The sequence below is a fragment of the Sturnira hondurensis genome, unplaced genomic scaffold (assembly GCF_014824575.4).
Source record: "Sturnira hondurensis isolate 20B ecotype Veracruz unplaced genomic scaffold, ASM1482457v3 Scaffold0000880, whole genome shotgun sequence".
Lineage (NCBI taxonomy): Eukaryota > Metazoa > Chordata > Mammalia > Chiroptera > Phyllostomidae > Sturnira > Sturnira hondurensis.
Window position 1 is genome coordinate 22,796,376 of NW_028073511.1, and position 11,155 is coordinate 22,807,530.

Genomic DNA, 11,155 nt, shown 5'->3' on the forward strand with positions numbered 1-11,155 from the left:
ACATAACAAGTACACTGTGACTATCTGATGAATGAATGAATTAATGAAAAAACCAGGACAATGATTGTGTAATGGTTATGTCACTAACTCATTCAACAAATACCCACTGAGCGTCTGCTGTGTGCCAGGGCAGTGCTATATCATTTTATCTTTAAAACATCTCTCAGACAGTAAGAGACTGTCATCGAACAAGAAAACAGAGGCTCAGAAAGTAGGCAAATACTTTCCAAAGGCCACATAGTCTTCGTAGAGAAATGAGAGAAACTAGCGTTTACTGAACAGGCTCAGAGAGGTGACGTGAGTTTCCTGGAATCACACAGCCTGTCTGGCAGAGCACCAGTAGCCCAGAGGTGCCCAACACCACCTTTCTTCTCCCACCACCTTGCCCCTAAAGCAGCTGGTTCTGTCTTCCCCAAGGAGGCCACACTCACTCCTGGCAGTTGCTATTGTAGCTGAAGACACACTTCTGGAGACTGTCCAGGGTCATGAGGCTGACATGCTCAAACATGTCAAGGGAGACCACGGGACCGTCCGCCAGCTGCCGCCATTTAGCCTGGAAGAGAGAGACATCAAATGGGCACAGAGACCACAGGCTTAAAGCCTGGCTGACAGTGACCTAACTGTGTGACAAGCCTGACATAGATAAAGGAAGTGAGGCTTCACGACATCACATGGCTCACCCTTGAGCTGGAGCCTAGACCAGCCTCACTACCAGGACTCCCTCCCCCCATGAAACCTTGGGACTCACATGCATGATGTTGGTGCACTCGTTAAATATCTTCATGTAGGGCTTCAGGATATCAAAGTGGAAGGCAGGTGTCAGCAGGCGGCGGTGTCGGCTCCACTTGTCCCCTTTGCTAAGCAGCAGCCCATCCCCTGGGCCACAAAGACTGAGTTAGGGGTCTCTCCTACCACTCTCAAACACTCCAAGAAACCTCATGCTCCATCCCTTTTCCCTGAAGCCCCTGCCTACCCAGTCCCACACTCACCCAGCCAAGGTTTCAGGAAGCCATAGAAAAAGTCATCCTTGGGGGCAACGGCGGCTGTGGAGACAAATGAGGCAGTGATGACTTAAAACAGAATTCTGACGCTTGACCTCTGCTTTTGATCTCTTTGGGGCTCCTCTCTGGGCTCCAACCTCCCACCTCACCCCTCCAATCCATCCTAACACCTACCCCAGAAAGATCCTTATAACATGCTGACTTAAACATGAGGCTCCCTTGCTCAAACACCTCCCATGGCTCCCTATCACTCTGGTAAAAAAAGTTCAAGCTCAGATTAACATTGAAATCCCTGTCCCATCTTGCCCCAACGTGCCTTTCCCACCTTGTCCTTCAACACACACTCAGTAACCCCACATGCTGTCTCTCGCTTCCAAACCTGGCTGTGCTCCCCATACAGAAGGCCTTGTGCAACTCAATGCATCCCCACTTTTCTGCTAGCTCAGGCTCCCAGCCCATAGCCTTGCCCTGGCCAGGCTGTCCTGTACCCTGGCCCCATGGGAATCTTATCTGACTCTAGATCGAACCATGTCCCTTCCTGTACCAGTTGCTTGGCCCATTTTCAAAGCCCTGAATAATCTACCCCAGTCCAGATGTCCCTCAAACTTCTCTATTCCCACCCCCACACAATATACACTCAATGTTCTAACATCACAAAACTTTTCTTCGCTCTGTGAAAAAACCTATGCTCTCTCTCTGCTCTGAGTCTTCTCACCAGATGCCCTCCCTGCTTAAACACTCTTTTCTCATCCTCCTGCTTGCATGCCATACCCTCCCCCACCAATCACTCTCTGGATTGTGTCCATCCACTTACGAGTCCCTTGAGGAGAGGGACCATGTCAATCACTGATATATTGGTGCTAAGTAAATTTTTATTGTATGGATGAATAAACAAATCAAAGAATGAATGAATAAAAAGGTGAGTGAACTTATGAATGGATACAGGGGTGAGTAAATTTTCTTTCTTTTAAAAAACTTCATTTATTTTTAGAGAGAGAGGAAGGGAGGAAGAGAAGGAGAGAAACATTGATGCTTGAGAGAAACACTACTTGGTTGCCTCTCCCATGCCCCTAACTGGGGACCTGGCCTGCATCCAGTCATGTGCCCTGACCAGGACTTGAGCCAGAAACCTTTCAGTTTATGGGACAATGCCCAACCCACTGAACCACACCAGTCAGGGCAATTTGCTTTCTGTAGGCTCAACAAATTTGGGACAGAATGGGCAGGAGTCCAGGAAGGAAGTACCTGACACTCAAGTGATGTCATTTTTCACCTGAGCTGTGACTCAGCCTCCTACACGCACACTCCCCGGGAGCTGGCCAGTCATACACACAGTCATCCGTCCACTCATCCTCCCATCTGACACACAACTCTTCTTCTGCCTTCCTGTGCCCAAACCGTGCTGCGTGATGCTGGAGACCCAGAGGTGACTCAGTGCCACACCCTGTCTGGGGTAACTCGGGGTGGGGTGGGAAAGGGAAGCAGAGGTACAAGTTGCAATTATCAAGAAGGCAGGCAGTGTGCCAGGAGAGGACGGAGACACAGAGAAAAGGCTGCTGGAAGAGAAGACAGGTTTCCTGGAAGAAGAAATACTGGAGAAAAAAGTAGGAGTCTAGCTGTTCCTCTCCTCTCAGGACTCAGCTCCAGGCAAGGCCCCCCAGAAGTCTCTCTGACTCTCAGACCTGTCCAATGCTTGTCTTTCTCAAACATCTCCCATGGCTCCCTATCACCCCCAGGATAAATCACAAGCTCACTCACTTTGTACAAAGGCACTTTGAGTCCAGCTCCTGTCTCATTTTTTTTACTTCTCCACACATATCATCTTCGCTCTAGACAGCCCAAGTCACCTGAATTCCCCTTGCACTTTCATACATATACACCTTTGCACTGGTAGGGTCCTCCACCCAAAATTACTCATCTGGCAAACTCATGCATCCTTCAAAGCCCAGCTCCACTAATGCCTTCTGCAGAAAGACGTCTCCAAACCCTCTCTCCAACCAAACCCTTGCTTTCCCATCCTTGGGTCCCTCCTCCACGCCAACGCTAGCCACTCGATGCCAGGAGAGTCTGTGTCCAGGATGCCTCTTCCATCAATTTTCCCTCCCATGAAAGGGGGGTGGTAAACTCTATCCTGGAGGAGGTCCTAGAAGAAAAGCCCCCACATGATACGCAGTAGAAAGCTGCATATCACTCTGGTTGAAAGCTTTGCCTCTGGGCTGGTGAAGTCTGGGTTCAAATTCCAGCCCTACCACTAACTAGGTGTGTAAACTCGGCCATGTTGCCACTGTGCCTCTCCATGAGCTCACCTGCCAAAGTGGAAATAGAACAATGTGGCCCCCTACAAAAACTCAAAGAATGAGCTAGTATGCTCACCTAGGATGGGACAGGCCTGGACCAAGTCTCAGACTTCATTTCCCCCAGGGCCTCCTTGGGGGGCCGCCCCTGGGGGTCTTGCTGCTCTGGCCTTAAACCAGAACAGCTGATGAGCCCAGAGGAAAGCATGAGTCCTCTTGGAATCTCTGTTTTTGCTTTTGTTTTTTTTAAATCTCCTACTGGGCATTTGGGATAGAGAACATGAATGGGGAAAAGTAGGCGAGAATGCTTTACAGAGGACAGGACACGCTCTACAGGCATGGACTGTGTACAGGCTATTATATTATTATATATTATATAACTATTGTACAGGCCTGGCATACAGTGGTTGCTCATTAAATATTTGTGCATGTAAATGAATAACTAACCAACTGTTGGCAATTTTTACTACGATGATTATAACTACTGGTCACTGGTGTCAAGAACTTGTGAGGTGAATGTGTGGGTCCCCAGCTCACAGCAAGCCCCTATTAGTAAAAAGTGGGTGCATAGCTGCCGTGGAAAACAGTTTGGGGTTTCCTCCAATGTTAGACATAGGACTATCATATGACACCACAATATTTTTTGGTAGCTACTCCTAGGTATAAAAATATATGTACACACCAAAACTTTTACATGTGTGTTCTTAGCAGCATTATTTATAACACCCAAAAGGTAAAAACAAACCAAATGTCCATCAACAGATGAGTGGATAAACAAATTGTGGTCCATCCACACAATAGACTATCAACCTCAAAAACATGCCCAGCAAAAGAATTCAGTCACAAAAGACTCCATTTTGTGTGTCCTTTTGTATGATATATCCAGAGTAGGAAAATCCATAGAGACAGAAAGCAGATTAATATTCATCAGGAGATGGGGAGAAGAGGGAATGATAAGTGATTACTTAATGGGTGTAGGGTGTTTTATGGGGCCATGGAAAAATTATGAAACCAGAGAGAGCTGATGGTTGCACAACACTGTGAGCACATTATCGTACACTCTAAACTTGTGCACTTTAAAATGGCTAATGACATGTTCCGTGAATTTCATCTCGATAAGAACAGAATGCATAAATCCAAGCTCTAATCACATGCCTGTAGAGCGTGTCCTGTCCTCTGTAAAGCATCCTCGCCTACTTTTCCCCATTCATGTTCTCTATCCCAAGTGACCAGTAGGAGATTAAAAAAACGAAAACAGAAACAGAGGTTCCCAAGGGATGCATGCTTTTCTCTGGGTTCATTAGCTGTGCTGGTTTAAGGTCAGAGCAGCAAGACCCCCAGCGGTGGCCCCCCAAGGAGGCCCTGGGGGAAATGAAGTCTGAGACTTGGTCCAGGCCTGTCCCATCCCAGCTAAGTGGGATGGAGGGGGCTGGGGCATCCTGAGGCAGGCCTCACTTGACTCACAGCCCCACCCTCCCTGGCCTGAAGTCCCCCATCCTGTTCTTCTAGTGGGGGAGGCAGTGGATATCCTGCCTGCCCTTAGGGAGGAAGGGGAGGAAGAAGAGGTTCAGGCAGCTGCGAAGCGCCAGACCCATGCTGGTGGCTCTCCTTCCTGATCTACCTGGAGCCTCACATCACAGAGGATGGTGCTCATGAAACTGATGCTCTCGGGGAGGGGCGGTCGGCAGAATAAGGAAGAGTCGGGGATAAAAAGAAAGAAGTATATTAAGAAGGCAGAGAAGAAACCTTTATGAGCACCTGGCTACATCGTATTTTTGAGTCTCCACAATGGCCCCATTTTATAGATCAGAAACTGGGGCCCTGATGAATTTCTGGGTCACGTGGCAGGTGCGTGCTCCAGTCAGGATCCTAATCCAGGGCTCTTCCCAAACCCAGTGCCCACCCCTTGGAAGAGTCACCTCTTCCTAGGTCTCCATTTCCCCCTTAGTACAATGGGGATGGTCAGCCCCTCACAAACGCAACAGTGGGGATGGAGAGGCAAGGGGAGGGCACCACTGGAGGAGGGAAGGATGGCAGTGCCTTACTCTTTTATGGCTCCTGGTGGCAGCCTTGAAGGAGGTCTCCAGATATGTGTTTGTCGAGGCCCGAGCTGAGGCAAGAGATCCTGGAATTCCTGGGGCTTCCTGTCCCATCCCCACTCTCTCAAATGTCCCCTGATGCTTTGGGAGGTACCCAGCTAGCTACGTGCAAGGCCACACTGAGGATCCAGAGCCCTACTTATGAAAAAGGCTGAGCTGGACACAGACACACCCAGCCCTTCACTGTCAGGACTGAGAATGAGAAAGTCTGGGAAAGAGGGCTATGGTCTGCTGGGGTATCAGGGAAGACTTCCCAGAGAAGGAAGTCATTGGAGCTGGGTGTTGAAGGCTGAGCAAGAGCTTGCCAAGCCTTCACAGAAGTCCTGCACCATGGGGTAGGTGTGGATTGCAGAAGAAACAATCCTACATCTCTTTCTCCGTCAGTCAGTGTTGGCCCAGGTGAAGAGAGCAGGGTTTAGGCTGGGACAGTCAGAGCAGGGGTGTCAGAACCCAAATGATAAGAGGGTCCTTAGAACTGAGCAACAGAATCTTGGGCAACTACTTATCTGAACGTGTTTGGTTCTGACTTCCCAATAGAAGGGCGTCCTCTCAGAGTTCCTGGGAGTCTATTAGTCACACACTTCTCCATGCTGTTCCCACTCTCTGTATTGCCATTTTTGCTTTGGTGAGCTCCTATTCATCCTTCAAAGCCTTCCTCAACTAACCCTTCTTCTGGATAGCCCACCTGCCTAGAAGCCCTGGTGGGCTCTGTGAGTTGAGGATTTACCCATCCCTCAGAGGCCCTGCCCACCTACCTGAGGCGCCCACCACAGGTTTGATGTAGTCAGGGTGCACCAGAACCAGCAGTGGCAGGACAGGTCCGACCCACACCAGGACCACGTGGTGCATGCTGTCCAGCACCTTCTTCTCATTCTGGAGGCCCTTCTCATTCGGAAGGTACTGTAGGGGGCGGTAGAGAAGGAGAGTGAGGAGGTGCCCGGCCCTGGCTCCCCCATTCCTTCCCTCCTGCCACCTCCCCTGCCCTCAGAACAAGCCGGGAAGGGCTACATGGCTGCAGGGAGCTGGCTGCACCCCACTGAGCCTCCACGTCCTCATCTGAAAAGCGGGAAAGGATCAACTCGCTGTCCCAGGACAGTGGAGAGGATTCATGAAATAACACAACATGAGAACCCCAACACAGGTCCTGACACCCAGCTGGCGTTCAGGAAATAAAAACAGGAACAGTAAACACAAGGACGGTGGCTGGCGCTTATCCAGTTCTTGTTCTGTCAGTAATAAAACATTGCTAATATTGTCGTGTTTAACACATACGTGTGCTTGCAACGCTGGTTGCGGTTCTCTACCGCTGGTTCTGAATTCTGTACCTATATTCTGAATACATCATGTCTCATTATATCATAGGATATAACATATATCCTATAAAAGGTACAGCAATAGTCTGGAGTTATACAGAAAATTTTGGAGTAAGCTCTGCCTCATCCCAGTTGTGTGACCTTGGACAAACTGCTTGCCCTCTCTGAGCCTCAGTCTCACATCCTATAAAATGGGTCTGTTCGTGACTCCAACCAAATTCCTGTTGCGGGGACCGGGCTGGGGGGCGGGGTGGAGGTGGTGGGAAGCCAGCCGTCCATCAGATTCCCCAAATACCTGGGATCTGCTCAGCCCTGCCCCACCCAGCCCACACACACCCTGCCCGCGTGGCCCAGCAGCCAGTTCCCCCCGGGTGGCTGGGGGAAGCAGCGCAGCCGGCGGCAGGTGATGTAGAATTGCCAGCAGAGCCTCAGGAACCTCAGCAGCAGGCGGAAGAGGAAGAAGAGCAGGCAGAGCACTATCACAGACACGGCATACAAGCGGAAGGTGGTCTTCTCCAGCCCCAGTAGGTGCAGCAGGTGTTTCGTGATAGGCAGCATCCTGGGGGAATACATCAGGTGGGGGTCAGCACAGGTGGGAACCGCCATCCAGCCACATGCGTGACATACACATGGTGACCTGTGGAGTCAAGCATGTTGTGCCTGGCACACAGTAGGCGCTCAATACATGTGAGTCCCAGATGCCAAGGATACATATCTCTCCTGCCCCCAGTAGTGGCCTCCATCCAGCTGGCCAGATGGACACAGCAGTGCCCCACGGTGTGCCCTCAGCCTTGACTTTGCCGGTATCCTTCCTGACTTCTCTGCCCGCCATGGCTGGAACATTAAGACACACCCCACCCCCAAAGCAGCTCTCATCAACGACTGATGAGGCGGTTGGATAAACACTCCAGAGCTTTCTTCCCCTGAGCTCAGTGGCCCCAAGGTGTGAGTTCCAAGTGCACCACCAGTGGGACTAAACCCTGCTGCCCACGAGAGGAGGTTTCCCTACTAAAGGCCTCACTTCCTTCTTTTGCCTCTTCTTCCTTCTTTAAATTGAGGTGAGAGTCACATGACATAGAATGAACAGTTTTAAAGCGCACAATTCAGTGGTACCTAGTACATTCGCACTGTTGTGAAACCATCACCCCTGTCTAGTGCCAAAATGTATGTTGCATCACCCCAAAGGGAAGCCCCGTCCCCACGAGCACCACTCCTCATCCCCTGTTCCTTCAGCCCCTGGCCTCCACCAATCTACAGTCCGTCTCTACGGATCTGCCACTTCCGGATATTTTACATGGATGGACTGGTACACTCTAGTTGTTGGGGTCTAGCTCCTGCCACGCCTCAGGGTGTTTTTGAGGTGCACCCACGCTGCAGCCTGTGTCGGTGCTTCACTCCTTCCGCTGAGTGATGTGCCATTGTAAGGGTTTATCAGGGTTTGTCTTACGCATTCATTTGTCCATGGACATCTCAGATGTCTCCACCTTTTGCCTCTTGGGCTATGTGCTGCTATAAAACCTCCACGACACGTGTCAGTATTTGCTTGAGTCCCTGTGTTCAAGCCTTTCAGTTTCACTTTCTTCTTCCTTACTGTCTTTTCTGGGGTCACTTTCCGGACAAACTATTTGCTCTCAAGTCCTTGATCTAGAGTCAGCTCCTGAAGGAACCGAAACCAAGTGGGCGGGTGACAATGATATCAACACAGTGCCAGGTGTGGAGCCCTTACTATGTGCTGTGCAGCATGCTCCGGAATGTGCATGCCTTGTCCCATGGCATCTTAAAGTGCCCTTGGAGCTCTCTCCTATCATTCTCTCCATTTCCCAGACAACTCAAAGTCAGTGCCTCCAGCTCAAGGAAGACAGGAGCTGGCAGAAGCTCCCAGAGACCCACTGGAGATCAGCCTCAATTACCTTCACAGTGAGAACCAATGTATCTCAGACAATGCCAAGGAAATTCCTAAAAATTATGGGCTCTGTCCTCCCCTCTTCTTTCCACCCAGTCTCACTAGCCAAGGGTTCCCTACATGCTCCTACCTCCTCTGGCAACCACAGATAAAGAAACCTTGCACTCCAGCCCTAGCCAGGTGGCTTTCTGGTTGGAGTGCTGTCCTATACACCAAGAAGTTGAGGGTTCAATTCCCAGCCAAGGCACATACCTAGGTTTCGGGTTCAATCTATGTTTCCCTCTCTCTCTCCCTTCCTCTGTCTCTAGAATCATCAAAGAGCATGGAGGAGGGAAGGAAGGAAGGAAGGAAGGAAGGAAGGGAAGATACCCTGCACTCCAGGTCCTCACCTGAGCCTCAGTCGCCACCCACCTTAGTCGCTGGTGTCCCCACTAGGGGCTCAGACCCAGGATCACCACCAGCTGACATCTAACATCATCAGCCATGTGGAAGACTTGAAGTTTCTATTGATTACCACAGCCTGCGAAAAGATCTGGGTGGATTGTCACCAAATTTGGAGAGGCCCACTGGGAGGGTGTGACTTAGAATGAAGGCAACATGACCACGTATTAGAATGGCTGTTATCAAAATAAAATAACACAAGTGTTGGCAAGGATGTGGAGAAACTGAAATCCATATGCATTGCTGGGAGGAATGTAAAGGGGTACAGCCGTATTATAGAAAACAGTATGGAAGTTCCTCAAAGGAAATTAACCCAAACGACCACATGTTTCAGCAATCGTATTTCTGGATACATATCCAAAAGAAGTAAAAACAGGGACTCACATATTTGTACATTCGTGTCCATAGCAGCATTATTCATCATGGCCAAAAGGTTGAAACAACCTAAGTGTCTGTGGGTGAGCAAAATGGGGTATGTCCATCCATACAGTGGAATATTATTCAGTCTTGAAAAGGAAATTGATACACATGCTAATACATGAATGAGCCTCAAGGACATTTGTTAAATGAAATAAGCCAGTAACACACACACACACACAAAAAAATGCCCTGGCTGGCGTGACCCAGTGGATTGACTGGGTTGCCAGTTAACTAAAGGATCGCCAGTTCAATTCTCAGTCAGGGCACATGCCTGGGATGCAGGCTGGATCCTTAATTGAGGGCATGTGTGAGGCAACCAGTCAATGTATCTCTCACATATCAATGTTTTTCTCCCTCTGTTTCTCCCTCCCTTCCCATCTTTCTAAAAATAAATAAATAAAATCTTTAAAAAACAAAAACAAATATTGTGTGGTTCCATTTACATGAGGTCCCGAGGAGTCAGATTCCTAGAGACAGGAAGTAGAAGGTGAGAGCCAGGGGCTTGGGGAGGAGGGATGGGGAGTGAGTGTTTCATGGGGACAGTTTCAGTTTGGGAGAATGAAAAAATACTGGAGATGGATGGTGGGAATGGTCACACAACAATATGAATGTACAGAATGCCACTGAACTGTACCCTTAAAATGGTTAAGGTAGTAAATGTCATGCGTATTTTACCACAATTTGAAATCTTTTGTAAAATATAGACTTTCTGGCATAGGTGATCTGCCCCCTAAAAGGTCCAGGTGGAGGCAGGGGTGGGGAGTAGGCAACCTCCCAAAATGACGCACAGAGAGGTCCAAGTCACAAGTCCCAGGCAGATGCTGTGATTGGGGACGCTGCCATGCAATTGGGCTCCCTCTTGCATGGGGGTGCCAGGTGACACACTCGACAGGAAGTACCTGGGGGTGTTTATTTCTTTTCCGATTTAATGGTGCATAATGGTTCTCCAGAGGGAAGCCAGCTAGTGATTACTTCTTAAACCGGCGCCCCATGGGTCAGGCCCTTCACCAAGCACCCTGCATGCATTTCCCCTGCATTCATCTGGCAAGTCATTTGTGAGCCCCTGCTATGTGTGTGACTCTTTTCTGGGCACTGAGGGTATGATGTTGAACAGGACAGACATGTCCCTGGTCCTCGGGGGAGGTGACCGCCAACGAGTATGATAAAATACCACACAGCCCTGGCTGGGTGGCTCGGTGGGTTGGAGCATTGTCCAAAATGTTGCAGGTTTGATCCCAGGTCGGGGCACATACCTAGGTTGCAGGTTCAATCCCTGGCCAGAGCGTGTACGGGAGGCAACTGATTGATGTTTCTCTCTCACATAGATGCTTCTCTCTTTCTCTCTTCCTGCCTCTCTCTCTAAAAATCAATAAACACATCATCGGATGAGGATTAAAAAAACACACCATACAAAGGCTACAAGTCAAAAAGGAGGTGAAGTGGAGGGGTGGCTGAATATTGTCCCTCCCTGCCAAAGACACTATGTCCTAATTCCTGGAACCTGGGAATGTGACATTATATGGAAGATCTTTGCAGATGGGATTAAGGACCTTGAGATGGGGAGATTATTCTAGATTGGGGGGTTCCTAACTGGAGTCACAAGTGTCCCTTGAAGAAAGAGGCAGAGGGAAACTGGACACACAGAGGAGGAGAAGGCCATGTAAAGATGGAAGCCAAGATTGGA

At 49.5% G+C, this 11,155-nt stretch overlaps 1 protein-coding gene across 1 annotated transcript; it reads right to left on the reverse strand.

Moving 5' to 3' along the window:
- Positions 1-407: 407 nt before the first annotated feature.
- CYP4F22 (cytochrome P450 family 4 subfamily F member 22) lies at positions 408-10,748 on the reverse strand. The gene is made up of 6 exons (XM_037055532.1): positions 10,725-10,748; positions 7,044-7,266; positions 6,150-6,294; positions 990-1,043; positions 749-876; positions 408-553 (listed from the first exon to the last, which is right to left on the reverse strand). The coding sequence occupies exons 2-6, from the start codon at positions 7,263-7,265 to the stop codon at positions 428-430; spliced, it is 675 nt and encodes a 224-aa protein (XP_036911427.1). The 5' UTR covers position 7,266; positions 10,725-10,748; the 3' UTR covers positions 408-427.
- Positions 10,749-11,155: the final 407 nt, after the last annotated feature.